This window comes from Jaculus jaculus, chromosome 5 (genome assembly GCF_020740685.1).
Source record: "Jaculus jaculus isolate mJacJac1 chromosome 5, mJacJac1.mat.Y.cur, whole genome shotgun sequence".
In the NCBI taxonomy this organism is placed as follows: Eukaryota; Metazoa; Chordata; class Mammalia; order Rodentia; family Dipodidae; genus Jaculus; species Jaculus jaculus.
The window spans coordinates 32,834,970-32,856,272 of NC_059106.1; the positions used below are offsets into that span (position 1 = coordinate 32,834,970).

The 21,303-nt window shown below is 41.6% G+C and overlaps 2 protein-coding genes across 2 annotated transcripts in view; one reads left to right on the top strand and one right to left on the bottom strand.

The window, feature by feature from the left end:
* The window catches only part of Mastl (microtubule associated serine/threonine kinase like), a 32,913-nt gene extending 18,551 nt beyond the window's left edge, over nt 1-14,362 (bottom strand). The window contains exons 1-6 of the mRNA XM_045149065.1: nt 13,760-14,362; nt 8,721-8,858; nt 5,354-5,493; nt 4,234-4,322; nt 2,709-2,815; nt 2,355-2,517 (exon numbers count right to left, since the gene is read on the bottom strand). Coding sequence (XP_045005000.1) covers nt 2,355-2,517; nt 2,709-2,815; nt 4,234-4,322; nt 5,354-5,493; nt 8,721-8,858; nt 13,760-13,945 — 823 coding nt within the window. The 5' untranslated portion in view covers nt 13,946-14,362. The remainder of the gene's footprint in view (nt 1-2,354; nt 2,518-2,708; nt 2,816-4,233; nt 4,323-5,353; nt 5,494-8,720; nt 8,859-13,759) is intronic.
* A 112-nt stretch (nt 14,363-14,474) lies between these two features.
* Nucleotides 14,475-21,303, top strand: part of Yme1l1 (YME1 like 1 ATPase) — a 46,248-nt gene continuing 39,419 nt past the window's right edge. The window contains exon 1 of the mRNA XM_045149231.1: nt 14,475-14,802. Coding sequence (XP_045005166.1) covers nt 14,770-14,802 — 33 coding nt within the window. The 5' untranslated portion in view covers nt 14,475-14,769. The remainder of the gene's footprint in view (nt 14,803-21,303) is intronic.

Genomic DNA, 21,303 nt, shown 5'->3' on the forward strand with positions numbered 1-21,303 from the left:
TAAAGCTCAAGGTACACTGTGGACAAGGTAGCACAAAGAATGTGAGAAACACAGTAAGGAGAGGAGTGCTTTGCAATACTGTCTTCCAGACAAAGTGGCCATGGCACTAATGACCTCCAAGTGACACTACTTACAAAGAAGAGATTCTGTTGGGGGAAGGAAGAGTGAAAAGTGATGAGGGTGGTGGGAGGGAATTACGATCATAATATATTATCTATATGTATGGATGTTGCCAATAAAGTTAAATGAGAAAAAAATCCAATATAATTAGATGGAAATCTACCCTGGGCTATTTATGATCTAATTTGAAATTATTCTTTCTAAAAAATATTTTTATTAAATGGCCTATATACCCATGACCTTGCAGTGCCAGACATTACTTACACAAAACCACCATAATAGAAGGAAAAGATGATGACATCAAAATAAAAGAGACTGATGGAGAGGGAGAGGGTGTATGTTGGACAGAGCAGTTCCAAAGGGAAAGTGAGGGGGCTTTACTGTCTATACTTATGGAGGTTGTCAATAAAAATTTTTTAAAAATTACTAATTTGCAAGCAGAGCGAGAGAGAGAAAGAAGCAGAGAGAGGGGAGAGGCGTGTACAGGCACTCCAGGGCCTCTTGCTACTGCAAACAAACTCCAGATGCATGTACCACTTGATGCATCTGGCATTATGTGGATACTGGAGAATCAAATCAGGTCATCAGGTTTTGTAAGCAAGCACCTCTAGTCATTGAGTCATCTCTCTAGCCCTTAAAGTTATTCTTTTTTTTTTTTTTTTTTTGGTTTGAGGTAAGGTTTCACTATAGCCCAGGATGACTTGGAATTGGAACTCACTATGTAGTCTCAGGCTGGCCTCAAACTCCCAGCGATCCTCTTACCTCTGCCTTGTAGTGCTGGGATTAAAGGCATGTGCCACTACACCTGGTGAAGTTATTCTTGGTAAAGGAACATTTTAAAAATACATTACTTAGATATATTGTGAAGTTAAAATGTAACTAAATTTACACAGACCAACTTGTATTTAATTAAAACTATGGTTTTATGGAGATAAAGAAATTTATATGCTCACAAGTGTTAATTACAGAAAACCATAAAGGATATGCTTTTTAATTAATTAATTAATTTGCAAGCAGAGAGTGAGAGACATAGAGAAAAGAGACAGAGAATGGGCACTCCAGAGCATGTAGCCACTGCAAACAAACTACAGATGCATGTGCCCCTTTCTGGCTTATGTGGTGTGGGTCCTGGGGAATTGAACCTGGGTCCCTTGGCTTTGCAGGAAAATGCCTTATTGCTAAGCCATCTTTCTAGCCCCCCCCCTTTTTCTTCCTTTTTCTTCTTTTTTTGCAGTGCTTAGTACTAAACCCAGGGCCTTGTGCATGCTTGGCAGTCTCTTATCCAATGAGCTATACATCATCTATCCCTCAATGAGAGAATTTCTTACTGTGATTGGATACAACAAAGAATTAGCATTTAATTGGCTAACAAGAAGCCAGTGCAGGGCTGGAGAGATGGCTCAGCATTTAGGTGTTTGCCTGCAAAGCCTAACAACCTGGGTTCGATTCTCCAGTATCCACGTAAAGCCAGATGCACAAAGTGGCACCTACATCTGGAGTTCATTTGCAGTGGCTGGAGGCCTTGGTGTGCTTACTCTCTCTATCTGGCTTCTTTCTCTCCTCCACCCTCTCCCTCCCTCAAATAATAAATAAACAAATAAAATCAAAGTCCATTTAACCCAACTTTCTTTTTGGTATGCAAATACACTGAAATTCCTAAAAAATCACTGGTGTTGACTTCATGATATGAAACACACACACACACACAAATGAAAAAAAAAGAAACAGGCTGGAGGGATGGTGTAGCGGTCAAGGCACTTACCTGCAAAGTCAAAGGACCTCAGTTCAATTCCTCAGCACCCAAATAAGCCAGATATACAAGGTAGCACATACATCTGGAAGTCATTTGCAGTGGCTAGAAGCCCTGGCGTGCCTATTCTCTCTCTCACTCTGCCTCTTTCCCTCTCTCAAGTAAATTAATAAAAATAAAAAGAAACAGCATCCATGTAATAAAAGATGTTACAAAATTTAGAAATTATTATTAGAATTAAAAAATTTTGAAAATATTTTAGTTCTTTAAAGGATATGTACACACACACATATATATGTTTATATACACATTTTTTTTTTGTTTTTGTTTTTCAAGGTAGGGTCTCACTCTAGCTCAGGCTGGCCTCAAACTCATGGCACTCCTCCTACCTCTGCCTCCCAAGTGCTGGGATTAAAGACGTGCACCACCATGCCTGGCTAAAGGACATATTTAATGTAACAAACTACTCTCTCTTTCTACTCACTTTTTCTTTTGTACTCGCATGATTGCAGTAACTTGCTAGAATAAGTAGGGTCCTTTTGATCTACAGACATGGAACAGGTTAATCCTTGAGAAAGCTGTGGCTCAGACTGATGAGTTGAAAGGATGCTTGAAGAGTCTTGATCTTTTCCTGCAACAGGTGTAAACTATAAAAAAGTAAAATGAAAAACAAATGCTGAATTATCTTCAGAAAAATATCTCTGCATATAGACAAGTCACCATTTGAACAAACTGTCAAAAGTACTGCCACATCATGCTTGATGTTTAAATCTATTTTCATTTAAATTTTAAGTGGTAATAAAGGGGTGCTATGTGAGTTTTCTTATCATGTACTTACAAATCTCAAAGAACTGATGAGAGAGAGTACTTGTCCTGGGGTCCTTGAGTAATCTTGCTTAGGTTTAGCCATCGAGGGGGTGGTAAGGATATCCAACATATTGATATCTACATATGTAAAGAAAATATATGAACTTCTTTAAGACCTGTGTCATTAACTCAATCATGTTGTGAACCTTGCCCCTCTTTCTACATTACTTAGCCTTCAGGTTTTTTTTTTTTTTTTAGGTAGGGTCTTACTCTAACCCAGGCTCATCTGGAACTCACTCTGTAGCCCAGAATGTCTCAAATTCACAGCAATCCCCTGCCTCTATATGCTGGTTTGATTCAGGTGTTTCCCATAAACTTGGATGCTCTGAATTCTAGGTTCCCAGCTGATGGATATTTGGTAATTAACGCCTCTTAGAGGCAGTGTATTTTTGGCGCAGGCTTATGGGTATTATAGCCAGTTCCCCCTTGCCAGTATTTGGCCCACTCTCCTCTTCCTGTTGTCCACCTTATGTGGGCCAGGGGTGTTCACCCTCTGCTCATGCCACGGTTTCCCCCTGCCATCGTGGAGCTTACCCTCAAGTCTATAAACCAAAATAAATCTCTTTTTCCCATAAGCTGCTCTTGGTTGGGTGATTTCTATCAGATATGCGAACCTGACTGCAAAACTCTGCCTCCTGAGTGCTGGGATTAAAGGCTGTGCCACTATGCCTGGCTATAAATTTTAAAATAATCACAATTTCCAGGTTTATAATTTATAACTCAAAACTTACATTATTGTTGGGCTGGGAATATGTGTCAGTGGCAAAAGCCTGCCAAGCTGAATTCTATTCTCCAGTACCAACATAAAGCCAGATGCACACAGTGATGCATGTAATCTAGACTTTGTCTGCACTGGTGAGCAGTCCTGGTGAGCCCATACGCTCTCTCACACTCTGTAAGAGTGTGTGTGTGTGTGTGTGTGTTTTTGAGGTAGGGTCTCACTCTAGCCCAGGCTGACCTGGAATTCACTATGGAGTCTCAGGGTGGCCTGGAACTCCCAGCGATCCTCCTACCTCTGCCTCCCGAGTGCTGGTATTAAAGGTGTGCGCCACCACGCCCGGTTCTTTTTTTAAAGAGTTAGTCTGACTCATTCTAAGTTTGTTTTTTAAAAAATATTTATTTTTATTGATTTATTTGAAAGATACAGGCAAGGAGAGAGAGAGAGAGAAAATGGGTACCCCAGGGTGCTGTATCTGCATACACACATTCTCTCTGTCTCAAATAAAAATAATTTAAAATAAATTTTCTATTTGTTTATTTACTTATGCATGTATGCATATGTGTGTGAAATTTGTGTCCAGCTTACATGAACACTGGGGGATTCAACCCAGGCCAGCAAGCTTCGCAAGCTTGCACTTTTAACTCCTGAGCCATCTTCTCCAACCCCAGAAACTATCACATTTTATTTAATGTGAACAAAGATAACAAATAAATGGAACATGGTCTCTAAAATTTTTAGGGCTATAAAAGAGGTAGTTACCTGGTAGTTTTCTTACCTCTATTCAAAGTGACTTTGGAAAGGCCAAAATCAGTCAGCTTGATATGACCTTCATTAGATATAAGCATATTGTCTGGCTTTAAGTCCCTGCATATACAAAAGGCAAATAGAAGATAACTTAAAAGGTGCTAGTTTTTATGTTAAAGTATCCAGAAGAAATAAGAGAAGGAAGAGAGAGGAAGAAAGAAAGAGGATGGGAGAAGAGGAGAGAGAGAGAGACAACCCTATTCATGACCTTTAAAGACACTCCTTTAGGGCTTTGCAAAGTGTAGACAACAGTTCTCAAAAGTAGTCCAAGCTGGGCGTGGTGGCGCATGCCTTTAACCCCAGCACTCGGGAGGCAGAGGTAGGAGGATTGCTGTGAGTTCGAGGCCACCCTGAGACTACATAGTGAATTCCAGGTCAGCCTGAGCTACAGTGAGAACCTATCTTGAAAAAAAAAAGTAGTCCATCTATCACATATCTGAATCTACAGAAAAGTTAAGCCACTTAATACTAGCTCATATTTGGCATAATTTTTACTTATCCCATGCTCCAGCCAGTCAAAATTGCTTTTACCTCTTTAAAGGAAAGCATGACTCCACAGCAGACCACTTAACCTTTTTCTGTCTAGAGGAAGTGTGCCAATCACTATAAAACAGCACTGTCTATGATGGCAGAGAAATGGAAAAGGAGTCACTGATCTTTACACTAAAATGTCATATCCGGGCTGCAGAAATGGCTTAGCGGTTAAGTGCTTGCCTATGAAGCCTAAGGACCCCGGTTTGAGGCTCGATTCCCCTGGACCCACATTAGCCAGATGCACAATGGGGTGCACGCATCTGGAGTTTGTTTGCAGTGGCTGAAGGCCCTGACACGCCCATTCTCTCCCTCTCTCTCTCTCCCTCTCTCTCTCTCTCTCTCTCTCTCTGTGGCTCTCAAAAAAATAAATAAAACTAAAGTTTTTTAAAAATGTCATATCCATGTTCAAAACATTAAAAAGATACAAAATGACTAAATAAAAACCAATGAAATTTCTCAACTCACAACTCAATATGAATAAGTCATTGCTGCAAGTATTTAAGACTAAAACAGTAAATACACTTTAAGTAACAGTGTGGACAAGAGTCTGTCCTTACCGGTGGATGATTCCATGTCTGTGCAGGTAGTCTAAAGCCAGTGCTACTTCAGAAGTGTATTTTACAGCCATCTCCTCATCAAAGTAACCATAAATGTGTAAGAGAGACTTGACATCACCACCAATGAGATATTCCATTATCTAGCAGAGAAATTTAATAATATGAAATAAAAACTGCATTTTAAAAATATAGTAATGGGGCATTAGTTATATTTGAACATAATGAATTATATAACAAAAACATATTCTCTTATATTCATCCACATATGAATACCAGGCTTTCTTTTGTTACCATATTGGTTTATTTATTTATTATTTTTTTTCTAAATATTTTTTGTTCATTTTTTTATGGGAGAAAAGGGTTTAAGTTTACATTTTTGAGGGAAGCTGCATCACAGTGTTTTTTGTTCATTTTTATTTATTTATTTGAGAGCAACAGAGAGAGAAAGAGGCAGAGAGAGAGAGAGAGAGAGAGAGAGAGAGAGAGAGAGAGAGAGAATGGGCGCACCAGGGCCTCCAGCCACTGCAAATGAATTCCAGATGCATGCACCCCCTTGTGCATCTGGCTAAGGTGGGTCCTGGGGAATCAAGCCTCGAACTGGGGTCCGTAGACTTCACAGGCAAGCACTTAACCACTAAGCCATCTCTCCAGCCCTATTTATTTTTATTTGGGACAGAGAGAAAGGGAGAGAGAGAGAGAGCAAGACAGAATAGGGATGCCAGGGCCTCTAGACACTACAAATGAACTCCAGACACATGTGCCACCTTGTGCATCTGGCTTATGTGGGTCCTGGAGAGTTGAGCCTGGGTTCTTAACTGCTAAGCCATTTCTTCAGCCCCCTATATAGTTTTTTTTTTTTTTAGGTAGGGTTTCACTCTAGCCTAGGCTGATCTGGAATTCACTATATAGTCTCAGGGTGGCCTAGAACTCATGGCATTCCTCCTAACCCTGCCTCTCAGGTTCTGGGATCAAAGGCATGTGTCACCACACCCAGCTCCATAGGTTTAAAAAAAAAAAAAATTTTATTTGCAAACAGAAAGGTGGGGGGGGGGGGAAGCGAAAAAAGGAAGGAGGGAGGGAGGGAGAGAGAAACAGAGACAAAATGGACACACCAGGTCCTCTTGCCACTGCAAATGAACTCCAGATACATATGTTACTTTGTGCATCTGGCTTTACATGGGTACTGGGGAGTTGAATCCAAGGTGCCAGGCTTTGCAAGCAAGTGCCTTTAATTGAGTCTCTCTCCAACCTTTATACATGTTTTAAAAAAAATATTTATTTAACAAGCTAGGCATGGTGGCACACACCTTTAATCTCAGCACTCGGGAGGTAGAGGTAGGAGGACTGCTATGAAATCAAGACCAACCTGGGACTACAAAATGAGTTCAGAGAGAGAGAGAGACAGAAAGAGGGAGGGAGGGAAGTTGAGAATGAAGTTTAAAGGATCACAATGTTTTCTTCAGACAGTTTATGTGTATGTATCCCAGGCTGGCCTTGAATTTACAGTCCTCTTGCCTTTGCCTCCTAAGTGATGGGATTATAGTGCTGCCATGCAAGCTTTTAACTTTACATTGAAGGTGAATTCCAAAACAAATCTGTATCTTCACACCAAACCCAACCACCCTGTATCATCAGGTCTCATCTCCTTCAAGACAGTTTAATCCCACAAAACACTGCAATTCACATTACTATTAATTTTAGTCTAGGGCAATAAAAAACAGGTTAAAAAACCCTAAAACAATTTCATCAATAGTACAATCATTAGAGAAATATGAAACTCATGATTAAAATTAATGCAATTCATCCTGACGTGGTGGAGCATGCTTTTAATTCCAGCATTTGGGAGGCAGAAGTAGAAGGATTGCTGAGAGTTTGAGGCCAGCTTGGAACTACAGAGTGAGTTCCAGGTAAGCCTAGAGACCCTACCTCAAAAACAAAACAAGGCTGGGTGTGGTGGCACATGCCTTTAATCCTAGCACTCAGGGGGCAGAGATAGGAGGATTCATGTGAGTTTAAAGGACAGCCAGAGACTACATAGTGAATTTCAAGTGAGCCTGGCCTAGAACGAGACCCTACCTTGGAAAACAAAACAAGGGCAGGAGAGATTGCTCAGTGGTTAAGGGTCTTGCCTGCAAAGTCTAACCATCTGGGTTTGATTCCCCAGTACCCACGTAAAGCCAGATACACAAAGTGGTGCACACATCTGATGTTTGTTTTCAGGAGCTGGAGGCCCTGGCTCAACCATTCTCTCTGTCTTGCTTTTCTCTCTTTTTGGTTGCAAATAAATAAAAATTTAAAACAAAACAAAGGGCTAGAGAAATGGCTTGACAGTAAAGGCACTTGCCAGCAAAGCCAAAGCATCCAGGTTCAATTCCCCAGTATCTACATAAAGTTGGATGCACAAGTTGGTGCATGCATCTTGAGTTCGTTCACAGCGGCTACAGGCCCTGTTGAACCCATTCTATCTCTTTCTTCACCCCTCAAATAAATAAGTAAATACTTTAAAAAAAAAGCAAAGCAAAAAAAAAAAATTAATGGAATTCTATGTTGTCAAAAGGATGATGTTACCATTAAGTGGAAAAAATAGGGAGTATTTACTGTCTGACCATATTTTCCCACTCATTTGAACTGTGGTTTGTTAAGGAAGGAAGGGAGGGAGGAGAGGGAAAGAGGGAGAGAGGAAGGAAACAACAAAATCATTTTATTTTTTTCTTGAACTTGTTCTGATGCAATAAAAATGTTCAGCTTTGCACTGTAAAACCTTTTTCCTTTCTAAATTTCTGGCTATCCCATCAAATCTTTGGTGCCACATATCAGTCTACATATACTTGAAAGTTTACTGAAAGATTAGAAATAGATTAAATGATCAGGTACCATTTTTATGAATGCACATAAAGTATTCTCTAGATGAGGTTAACATTTAGACCAATAAACTTTGACAAAGCAGATTGCTCTTCACGTGAGTAGGTCTTCAGCAGATCTAACAAAGGCTTGACTTAAGTTCTAAGAGGAAAAAGAAATCCTGGCTCTACACAGCTTCAGGAAGCACCAACATGAATCTCTGATGGGACTTCAGAGTGATGATCTACTTTGCAGATTTTGGATTTGCCAGCAACTCACAGTCCCATGAACGGACACCTTAAAATAAACTTCTCTGTCACTTTCTAGGTATGCATACAAGCACACATCCTGCTGGGTTTTTCTGTAGAACTCTAATACCACAGGTGAACTGACTAAGGTCATAAAGCTAGTAAGTACTAAAGCTGGAATTCAACTGCAAATATGTGGAATACACACTGTGCTATTAAGTCATTATGTTCAGTGACTGCCGAATTAATGAAGACAAAGTGCGACGTGACTTACTCACCAAGTAGACGTTGCTTGCTGACTGCAGTGAGTAGTATAAATGGACAACGAAAGGACTTTTGCTTAATGCCAGTGCGTCTCTCTCAGCTTGAACCTGATGAGTCATATTTTTATTGATCATATCTGCTTTTTTGACAACCTGTATTACAGAGCATGAAAACAGACATCTATCATTTCTTTTCTTGAATTTTTATTTATTTATTTGACAGAGAAGGGGGTGGGGGAGAGAGAGAGAATGAGAATGAATGGGCGCACCAGGGCCTCCAGCCACTGCAAACGAACTCCAAACGTATGCGCACCTTGTGCATCTGGCTAACGTGGGTCCTGGGGAGTCGAACCTGGGTCCTTTAACTTTGCAGGTAAGCACCTTAACCACTAAGCCATCCCTCTAGCCCCTCATTTCTTTTCTTTTTTTTTTTTTTAATGTTTTATTTACTTGCAAAGGGGAGGGGAGAATAAATGATTTAATGATATGAGTAGACATGTCAGGGCCTCTAGCCACTGTAAACAAACTCCAAAATGCATGTGCAACTTTGTGCATCCAGCTTTATATAGATACTGGGGAACTGAACCTGGGTTCTTTGGTTTTGCCAGCTAATGCCTTAACCACTAAGCCATTTCTCCAGCTCCCCTTTTTTTCTGAGGTGGGGTCTTGGTCTAGCCCAGGTGGGTATTGGGGAATCAATTTCAGGTCATTTGGCTATGACTACGTGTGTAATATTTGCTTCTTTCAAGGTAAAGTCTTGTTCTAGCCCAGGCTGACCTGGAATTCACTATGCTGTGTAGTTTCAGGGTAGTCTTGAACTTACAGTAATCCTTCTACCTCTGCCCTCCAAGTACTGGGATTTAAGGTGTGTGTCATCATGACTGGCTTTTTTTTTTCTTTCCCTCCCGATATAGGGTCTCACTCTAGCCCAGGCTGACCTCAAGTTCCCTATGTAGTCTCCGGGTGGCCTTGAACTCATAGCAATCCTCCTATCTCTGCATCCCAAGTGCTGGGATTAAAGGTGTGCGCCACCATGCCTGGCTTTTTTTGAGGTCTTTTTTTTTTTTTTTATTAATACTTTACTTATTTATTTGAGAGAGAGGGAGAAAGAGAAAGGTAGAGAGAATGGGCGCTCCAGGGTCTCTAGCTACTGCAAACAAATTCCAGATATATGCACCACCACGTGCATCTGGCTTATTTGGGTACTGGGGCGTCGAATCTGGGTCCTTAGGCTTCTCAGGCAAGTGCCTTAAACACTAAGCCATTTCTATAGCCCAAGTGGTTTTTTTTTTTTGTAAAATACATAATTAAAAATATTTATTTCCTTGAAAGAGAGAGGGAGAAAGAGAGAGAGAGAGAGAGAGAGAGAGAGAGAGACGGAGAGAGAGAGAGGGAGAGGGAGAGGGAGAGGGAAGGAGGGGAAATGGGCACATCAGGTCCTCCTGCCACTGCAAACAAACTCCAGATACTAGTGCCATTAAAGCTTCTTTAACTGCTGAGCCATCTCTCCAGTCTTTTTTTTTTATTATTAAATAAATTTTATTTATTTGAGAGAGAGAATGGGCACAACAGGGCCTTCAGCCATTGTAAACAAACTCAGACACATGTGCCACCTTATGCATCTGGCTTCCATAGGTTCTGGGAATCGAACAGGGTTCCTTTGGCTTTACAGGTAAATGTCTTTTTTCTTTTTAGCCCTGTTGATTTGGCTTTCTTGGTTATCTTACCTTATAGTAATATTGGTATTGTTTTGGATGTTAAAGCCCTAGTAGCCAAGGTACTCTACCAGTATGCTGGTATTAAGCCAGATTATTCTATACCAAGCTATGTCATTCAAAGGATACAGAACAGTTAACACAGCATGTTACCTAGGAATAAAGTTAAAAACAACAACAAAAAAAGTGAAAAGACCTCTACAATGAAAACTTCAAGACACACAAAAAAGACATCACAGAAGACAGTACATGACTGAAAGAACGTCTATGCTCCTGGATGGGCGGAATGAACAATGTGAAAATGGTTACCCTACTAAGAATAATCAACAAATTCAATGCAATTCCCACCAAAAGTCCTATGATGTTCTTCACAGAGCTTAAATAATCCAGGAATTTGTATGGAACCACAGACCACACTTAGCCACGCAGGAAAAAGAAGACAGCAGGAGGGACCACAATACCTGATCTGAAATCACAGGACAATGGTCAATAAAGATAGTACTGGCACCAAGAGACACACAGACCAATGGAAAAGAATAAAGGGTACAGAAATGAAGCCACGCTGCGTTTGCCACCCGACACTTGACACATGGGCCCAAGATATCAGGGGAAAAGACAGCTTATTCAACAACTGGTGCTGATATGGATATCCACCTGCAGAAGGATGAAAGCAATCTATGCCTTTCTCCCTGTATGAATATCAAGTCCAAATTAATCAAAGACTTTTCTTTAAAAACAGAAACAGAAAATGCTAGAGAGAAGAAAAAAATATAGAAAACACACTTCAGGATATAGACATAGACAAGAACTTCTCAACAGACAGACTATGATGGCATAGCAAATAGCCCCAGGAATCAACAAATTGTACAAAAGGAAAGTAAAAAGTTTTCTTCTGCACAGAGAAAGAAACCATCACCAAAATAAACTGACAATCTACAGAATGGGGAAAAAAATCGTTGCCAGCTATACTTCAGACAGAGGGCTAACTGCAATAATTAAGAAACAACTGCAAAACTTAACACCAAAAAAAATGAAATTGTCAATCATCAAATGGGCTAATGAACTGAACATACAGTTCACAAAAGAAACACAAATGGCCAAGAAGCACTTAAGAAAATGACCAGCCTCTCTGGCAATCAGGAAAAAGCAAATTCAAACAACGTTGCTATATCCCAGTCAGAATGGCCCAGCATCAAGCAAACAGACAATAATGTTGTGTGGATGTGGGGAAAGAGGAACCCTCATCTCCTGTTGTTGGGAGTGCACCACCACTATGAAAATCAGTATGGAAGCATCTCAAAAAGTTAGAAATATAAAATTATTTTGTTAAAAAACAATAAAGAGTTATTGCTATTAAAAAAAAAAAGTTAGAAATAGACCTCCTATACAACCCAGCTATACCACTCCTGGGCATACACTCTAAGGATTTCCACTCTACTACAGAGATACTTACAATCCATGTTTATTACAGGTCTATTTACAATAGTTAAGAATTGGAAACAGCCTAGATGCCCAGTAGCAGATGGATAATGAAAATATGGTACATATACACAATGGAACTCTATCTAATGCCATGAAAAACTAAACTATGAAATTTTCAGGAAAATGGGTAAATCTGGAAATAATCATGTTAAATAAAGTGATTTAAACTCAGAACAAAATCGCATGTTCTCCCTGGTATGCAACTCTTAGTTTGTGGTATATTTAAGTATGTTTATATGGAAGGGCAATGTGGATAAAACCTATAAATAGAATTGTGACCAAAAGTGAATATAAAGAGATGAATTGGAAGACGGGGGAGGGACAGGCAAGAGGATACTTGTGACATGTAAACAAAACAAAAATACAGGGGGAGAGAACTGGGGAGAAGAGGGATAGGAGCCAACAAAAACAACCTGTATTTGAAAATGCTAAATTAAAATAAAACATAATCTGGAAGTGACTATTACAAACTTAACCCAAGTCCCAAACTTAAATTCTTGTGAAGCCCAACTCAAAAAAAAAAAAAAAAAAAAAAAGTCCAGATACATAGAATGAATTGGTAGTCCTAACGTTTTAAAATTTCCTAACAGAGACTGGTGCTATTCTCAGCCCTGAACACATGAATTGCTTTATGCAAAGGGTAGAAGATGGAAAGCTGGCAAGTTACTAAGAATAAGCTAATACTGTGTGCTCAACCCTAAACGTGACATCTAAACCACACCCTCCAACTCTCAAGAAACCTGGTGAGTAGGATGGGAGGTGAGGCTGTGGAATGCTGTCTTCCTGATATGTCAAGTTCCAAATTGGCTACACTGGCTCTCACAGCAGATGCAGTTTTCTGCACAAGACTGAGCCTGTTAGTATTTCATCACAGATAAAAGACGTGTCCATGAAACCCCAGCCCTCCCACAATAAATAGTGGCAACAGATGATTGCTGGGAGTGGGGGAAGGCATATTCTTTAGTGATATAGGCAATGGCGGGTTGTCCATTCTCCAGAAAAAAAATTCTCCCAGCTGTGATTAAGCAAGCAACCTTAATTTAACCCAGTAGGTCAAAAAATAAATAAATAGCACTAGGCATGGTGGCACATGCCTTTAATCCCAGCACGTGGGAGGCAGAGGTAGGAGGATTGCTGTGAGTTCGAGGCCAGCCTGAGACTACATAGTGAATTCCTGGTCAGCCTGGGCTAGAGCAAGACACTACCTCAACAATAAAAAAAGAAAGATGCATGGAAGCAGGACAAGGATCTAATGGGGAGATGGGTTTTAGTGGAAGGGCAATTGGTGGGAGTAGGATGAAAATGCATTGTATGTATCTATACAACTACCAAAAATTAAAACGAGAATTTTCATAAGACGTATCAGAACATAATGCAGTTTTCTCTGGGTTAGAGTGGGATTTGAAATCAGTGCCTACAAATGAATCGCTTGTAACAGAAAACGATTCTGTATTTCTAACAAGGAAAACAAAACCATCAACTTCCTAAGACCTTTTTGGATTTAGAAAAAAGACTCGTGAATCATGGTATGATTCAATGGCCTAGCTCCAAGTACCTCTCCCTTTCGCTTCAGTTTTCTCATTTGCTAATGCCGGCCAGGGCGAAGTCGGTGAAGTTTTGCAATTTTCACCTACGATACGTGGGGCTGGGGGTGGGGGAAGGAGATCAGGGCAAAGGAGAGACACCTGATCGCGGCAGTGAGCCCGAAAGCAAGCAAGAGTCGGCTCGCAGGATCTGCAAGCTTCAGCAAGCCCGTGCAGACCAGCTTTACGAGCACCCTCAGAGCCTGTTCAAGGCAGAGGTCAGCAAGTCCGAAGCCCCGGATTCTTTGAGACCCTTTACTTCCAGGCTTCCTACCTTCACTGCATACAACTTGCCGCCTTTCTGTCCCAGGTACACTTTACCGAAAGCGCCCCGGCTAATGGGCTTCACGATGGTGAACTCCTCGATGGAGGGCGGCCTCGGTCCCGGGATCCTATTCGCGCACTCCTCTGTGGCCGAGCCTCCTCCACTCTCCTTCTGGTCCCCGGCGGTGGGCTCCATGGCTGGGCGGCTACCACAGAAGCCCCCAGCAGGCCGGAGGCCAAGGCTGCTTGCCCAGCCGTCGGCTCCCGCCAACCAGGTTCAAAGGGAGGCCCCGCCCACACCGCCACAGTGACGTCACCGCGCTAGCGAAGCCCCGCCCACGCCGCCGTGGCGCTTTAAGTAGGAAGCGAGCGAGCGAGGGGGCGAGCGAGCGCATGCGTACTCGCCAGCTGGCCTGCCGGCTGGGGGCTCCCCACGCTCACCCGATTTTGTGAAAAGGGACGGGGGGGACCTGAGCGCATTTTAGTCAATAGCTGGAGGTTCCCCCTCTCTTCCCTTCGCGTCCTCCCACCCCCACGTAGAGATGAGTGCCACCGTAAAGCGACGGCACGGCCAAGGTTTGGAGCTAATGGAGTCCTCGTGGACCCGGTGAGCGGGACCCCGGCCATGCTGGTGCCGTCGCCCGAGCCTAGGGTCGCGTCACGCCCAGTCACAGGAACAGCCGAGCGCCAGCAAGGACGCCCCGCCCGGTGAAGAGAAAACAAAAAAAGCGCTATTCAGCCGCCCGGAAAAGGCGGGGCGCGGGAGCGTGGCCGGCTCGGTGGCGTTCTTTGGGCCCGGAAGTACAGTGTCGTTGGCGCCTGGCCTTCCGGGGCGCAGTGTCGTCGTAGCCGCTGCAGGGAGGGGAGGCCATCTTTCGATTCTGTAAGAAGTCGGGAGGAGAGGCGGGGAGCAAAGAGAAAGGAAGGGAAGGACGGGGAGCTGGGCGCGTCCTCCTTCCGCGGAGTTGAGGCCAGGGGCGAGCTGCGGCAGGCGAGGAAGGTCGCCGAGGCCCCGAGGACATGTTTTCCCTGTCGAGCACTGTCCAGCCCCAGGTGAGCCCGGCCGCCAGCCCCCTTCTGCAGGCCCCCTCGCCGCCGTCTCTCGGGAACGATGGGCCCAGCTCCGGGCGGGGGCCGCAGGGGATCGGGGCACAGCCTCAGCCTCACCGAAGAGTTGACAGGGCCCACGGGCGACAGCGGGCACCGGCGGGCTGTAGCCGTGATGGAGGGTCCTGGTTAGTCGGATGGTTTGCATGGAATTTCTGCACGAGAAGCCGGCAGGCAGGGTTCAAGGGTCGGGCAGTCTGTCCTGGGGGCTTGGGGAACGGACGGCTATGTGATATTTGCACACAGGGAAAGTATTTCTGATTTGTTTTTCCACCTCTTCTGCCTCCTTTTTCTCTCAATATATTTGAACCATGATTTTTTTCTTTTTTTTCCCCCCTCACAATTGATGAATAAATCATTTAACTTCTTGCAGTTGGAAGTTTTGATTGGACTTTATTCCTCATTTTTTTTCTTTTGTAAAGGCAAGATAGGGAAGATAAAAATGATTTCTGAGACTTTTGAGTATTACCTTCAGGGATAATTACTTGTGACAGTTCTTGATTCATTTTTTTTTTAAAGCACCCTTTTTCTTTTTGAATCATCCAAAAACATTTGGAGCATTTTGATAGGATATACTCATGATTTGTGAGAACATTCCGTTTTATTATTAATATTGAGTGGTTGTGGATTGTATTCCTTTAACGCGCCCCACCCCCTGGCTAGAGAGATGGCTTAGTGGTTAAGGCACTTGGCTTGCAAAGCCAAAGGACCCAAATTCATTACCTCAGTGCCCACATAAAACCAAATGCATAAGGCGGTGCATACCTGGAGTTTGTTAGCAGTGGCTAGAGATGCACCCATTCTCTTTTTATCTGCTTACCCACCCCCCCAAAATAATTAAATAAAATTAAAAAATATTTTTTAAAAAAGCCAGGCATGGTGACGAATACATTTAATCCCAGCACCCAGGAGGCAGAGAGCAGGATTGCTGTGCTTTTGAGGCCATCCTGAGGCTACAGAGTTCCAGTTCCAGGTCAGCCTGGGCTAGAGGGAAACTGTACCTCGAAAATCAAATCAAATCAAAACATAAATTTTAAGATTTCCCCTCTTTTGTGGTAGTGTAGTATAGTAGAATAATAGAAAATGCTTGAAGTGGTTAGTTATTTCTTAGGCAGCAAATGTGTAGTCTTAGTAATGATAGGAATTAAAAGATGGACAGGAGTTATTTAAGTAAACAGTGACCAAAACAAAATAGACTAGAGAACAAAGATAAAGCTAATGTGACAAAAGCATAGTGACTGAACAACAGTGTCACATGAGTTTTCACAGAAGCCTTAAGGCAGCTAAAGGAGTTAAGATTTCTTTTGAAGTTGTTGGGAACCAAGGTAGATTTCAAAACATCAAAGTTTCTTTTCTTTTTTCTTTTCTTGAGGTAGGGTCTCACTCTAGCCCAAGTTGACATGGAACTCACAGCAGTCCTCCTACCTCTGCCTCACAAGTGCTGGGATAAAAGGCAGCCCACCATGCCCAGAAGAGACTACAGAATGAATTGCAGGTCAGCCTGGACTAGAGTGGGACCCTCCTCTGAAAAACCAATAATAATAATTAAAATAACTATCAAAAGGAGATAGATGTGCCTGACAATCTTGTTACTATTTTTGGTTTTTTGTTTGTTTGTTTTTGAGGTAGGGCTACATGAGACTATCTCAAAAAATAAAAAAAAAAAAAAACTAGCCAATCAAAAAAGATAATAAAATAATTGCATCACATGAAGGATTAGGTATGAGAGACAAGGAGAATTATGTTTCTGGTTTGATTAAGTTGGATATGGGAAGGTGCTATCTACCAAGGAGTGTTAGTACTTGAAAGAATATTTTGACATGAATTGTTGAATAAATATATTAAATTTCTAAAACTAAACTTCTTAACCTAATTTACCTGAAAAGACCGGATTGTTGAGTAATTTACCATCACATGGTGGGAGACAACACACTCTAGAGGGCAGAAGAGGTAAGAAGGGAGGATCTGCTCCAGTGACAGCATAATAAGGGCCCTCTTGACCTAAACACTTCTTTTTGTTTCATAAGACAGGGTCTCTCCTTATAGAACAGGCCAGCCTCTGCCTTCCTCACTGCTTGGATTATAAGAGTATGCCAACATTCCTAAACGTCTCCAGTCTCTCTCTTTTTTTTTTCCCCAATCTCTTAATACTGTTGTAATGGTAACTGGATTTCAACATGAATTTTAGAATAAGCCTTCAAACCACAGTGAAAAGTATAATAGTGATGGATTCAATGAAAGTGCCCAACAAATTTCAAGACGAGGTTTATATTAAGAACCCATTTAGTTTATTCATTTATTCAAGTGTTTGTTTAGCATTCACCACGTATTGAATATAATAATAAAATAGGGGAAATCCTTGTAATATGGAGCTTACCTTTTAGTTGGACAATATAATGTAATAGAAAATATACTTGTGTTAGGCCTGGTAGCACACACCTTTAATCCTAGCACTTAGGAGGCTGTGAGTTCAAGGACAGCCTGAGACTATGTAGTAAATTCCAGGTCATCTTGGGCTAGAGAGAAACCCTATCTTGCAAAAACCAAATATGCATATTTGGACTGGAGAGATAGATCAGTGGTCAAAGGTGCTTGTTTGCAAAGCCTGGCGGCCTGGATTCAGTGCCCCAGTATCCATGGAGAGTCAGATGCACAGAGTGGTACATGTGTCTGAAGTTTATTTACAGTGGCAGGAGGCCTTGGTGCACCCATGGTTTCTCTCTGCTTCATTCTCTCACAAATAAATTTTGAAGAAAATATACTTATTTTTACAGAATTTTTGGTACCCAGCATATCCTCAGAATTTCTTGTTATCCGTAAACATCAGCCCCTATGAATCATAACTTTATTTATCCCTAGGAGGTGTCTTAAATCTGTAAATAGCTCTGGCATGGGACTTGTTAGGGCAAGTGATTCCAGTGTATTGTCATTCTAACACCTCGGGGAGGACTAGGCTGAATGTAGTTCTGCTAGAATGTCTTACTGAGATTGAGCTTTTATTGGTGACTACATGAATTCACACGCAAAAATTGTCATACCCTAAAACAAGAGGCCATGTCAAACCTTGTCTTATCTTAATCTGGCTTTTCGTTTCTGATCTTTTGTTTGTTTGTTTTGTTGTTGTTGTTTTCAAGGTAAGGTCTCACTCTAGCCCAGGCTGACCTGGAATTCACTATGTAGTCTCAAGGTAGCCTTAAACTCATGGCAGTCCTCTTGCCTCTGCCTCCTGAGTGCTGGGATTAAAGCATGTACCACCACACCTGGCTTTATTTCTGTTTTTTGTTAATTTTTTATTTATTTGAGAGAGAGAGAGAATGGTTGAGCCAGGGTCTTCAGCTGCTGCAAATAAACTCCAGAAGCATGCACCACCATGTGCATCTGGCTTATGTGGGTCCTTTGACTAGGCAGGCAAGTGTCTTAACTACTAAGCCATCGCTCCAGTCCTTGTCTTGTTTTTTGAGGCAGGCCAACTGTAGTCTGTGGCTGGCCTTGAACTCATGGCAGTCCTCCTGCTTCGGCCTCTCGGGTGATGTGATTAAAGGTGTGCACCACCACACCCAGCTCATTTCTGTTTTTTTTTTTTAATTGTCATTATTTTCTTTAAAAAAATTTTTTTTCTCAATTTTTATTAACATTTTTCATGATTATAAAAAATATCCCATGGTAATACCCTCCCTCCCCCACTTTCCCCTTTGAAATTCCGTTTTCCATCATATCCCCTCCTCATCTCAATCATTCTACTTACATATATATAATACCGACCTATTAAGTACCATCCTCCCTTCCTTTCTCTTCCCTTTATATCTCCTTTTTAACTTACTGGCCTCTGCTACTGAGTTTTTTCCTTCTCACACAGAAGCCCAATCATCTGTAGCTAGGATCCACATATGAGGGAGAACATGTGGTGCTTGGCTTTGTGGGCCTGGGTTACCTCACTTAGTGTAATCCTTTCCAGTTTCATCCAATTTTCTGCAAATTTCATAACTTCATTTTTTCTTTACCGCTGAGTAGAACTCCATTGTATAAATGTGCCATATATTCATTATCCACTCATCAGTTGAGGGACATCTAGGCTGCTTCCATTTCCCAGCTATTATAAATTGAGCAGCAATAAACATGGTTGAGCACATGATTCTAAGGAAATGAGATGAGTTCTTAGGATATATGCCTAGGAGTGCTATACCTGGTATATATATGGTAGATCAATCTTCAGCTGTTTTAGGAACTTCCACACTAATTTCCACAATGGCTGCACCAGATTGCATTCCCACCAACAATGTAGAAGGGTTCCTCTTTTTCCACATCCCCGCCAACATTTATGATCATTTGTTTTCATGATGGTAGCCAGTCTGACAGGAGTGAGATGGAATCTCAATGTAGTTTTGAATCTGCATTTCCCTGATGACTAGTGACGTAGAACATTTTTTTAGATGCTTATATGCCATTTGTATTTCTTTCTTTGAGAACTCTCTATTTAGTTCCATAGCCCATTTTTGATTGACTTGTTTGATTCCTTATTAGTTAACTTTTTAAGTTCTTTGTATGTCCTAGATATTAATCCTCTATCAGATATATAGCTGGTGAAGATTTTTTCCCATTCTGTAGGTTGCCTCTTTGCTTTATTCACAGTGTCCTTTGTAGTGCAAAATCTTTGTAATTTCATGAGGTCCCGGTGATTAATCTGTGGTTTTATTGCCTGAGCAATTGGGGTTGTATTCAGAAAGTCTTTGACAAGCAAGACCAATATGTTGAAGGGTTTCCCCTACTTTTTCTTCTAGCAGTTTTAGAGTTTCTGGTCTGATGTTAAGGTCTTTAATCCATTTGGACTTAATTCTTGTGCATGGAGAAATAGGAGGATCTGTTTTCATCCTTCTACAGATACATATCCAGTTTTCCCAACACCATTTGCTGAAGAGGCTGTCTTTTCTCCAATGAGTATTTTTGCCATTTTCATCGAATATCAGGTGGATATAGCTACCTGGACTTACATCTGGGTCCTCTATTCTGTACCATTGATCTACATGTCTGCTTTTGTGCCAGTACCACACTGTTTTTGTTACTGTGGCTCTGTAGTATAAGTTTTTTTCTGGTTTTTCATTTTTTCGAGGTAGGGTCTCACTGTAGCTCGGGCTGGCCTGGAATTCACTGTGTAGTCTCAGAGTGGCCCCAAACTCATGGCAATCCTCCTACCTCTGCCTCCCAAGTGCAGGGATTAAAGGTAGCTATTATTTTTATTTGTGGGTTTTCCAGGTAAAGTTTTGCTGTAGCCCAGGATGACCTGGTTTCACTGTGTACTCTCAGGTGGCTTTGAATTCATGGTATTCCTTCTATCTCTTCCTCCTGAGTATTGGGATTAAAATTGTGGGCCACTACACCTAGCTCTGCCTTTTTTTTTTTTTTTTTTTTGCTTTTTTGAGGTAGGGTCTCACTTTTAGTTCAGGCTGACCTGGAATTCACTATGGAGTCTCACGGTGGCCTCGAACTCACCGCGATCCCCCAACCTCTGCCTCCCGAGTGCTGGGATTTAAGGCGTGCGCCACCACGCCTGGCTTAGCTCTGCCTATTTTAAAAATATGTTGATTAAACTTGGAGTGGTGGTGTATGCCTTTAATCCCAGCACTGGGGAGGCAGAAGTAGAAGGGTTGCTGTGAGTTTGAGGCTAACTTGAGACTACGTAATGAATTCCAGGTCACTGGGCTAGAGTGAAACCCTACCTTGAAAAACCAAACAAACAAACAAAAAGATGTATGTATATATAATATGTATGTATGTATGTATATATATGTGTGTGTGTGTGTGTGTGTATACATACATACATATATAGTGGTTAAATATTTGTGTAAAAGTATTTGAAGTGTTCTTTCCTTAGAATAAATTCCTAGGAGGTTAAGATTTTTGGAATGAGAAATGGGTTTATATATCTAGGATAGTTACATAAAAGAATAGACTAATTTTTTTCCTTTGAGTACACTCAATTTTTTTTTTTTTTTTTTTTTTTGGTTGACCTGGAATTCACTCTGTAGTCTCAGGGTGGCCTTGAACTCATAGCGATCCTCCTATTTCTGCCTCCCAAGTGCTGGAATTAAAGGTGTACGCCACCATGCTTGGCTCAGTACACACAATTTTTTTTTTTTTTTTTTTTTTTTTCGTTTTTCGAGGTAGGGTCTCACTCTGGCTCAGACTGACCTGGAATTCATTCTGTAGTCTCAGGGTGGCCTCGAACTCTCGGAGATCCTCCTACCTCTGCCTCCCGAGTGCTGGGATTAAAGGCGTGCGCCACCACGCCCAGCTAACACAATTTTTTAATTTAATTTAATTTTATTTATTATTATTTTTTTTTTTGGTTTTTCGAGGTAGGGTCTCACTCTAGCCCAGGCTGACCTGGAATTCACTATGGAGTCTCAGGGTGGCCTCGAACTCACGGTGATCCTCCTACCTCTGCCTCCC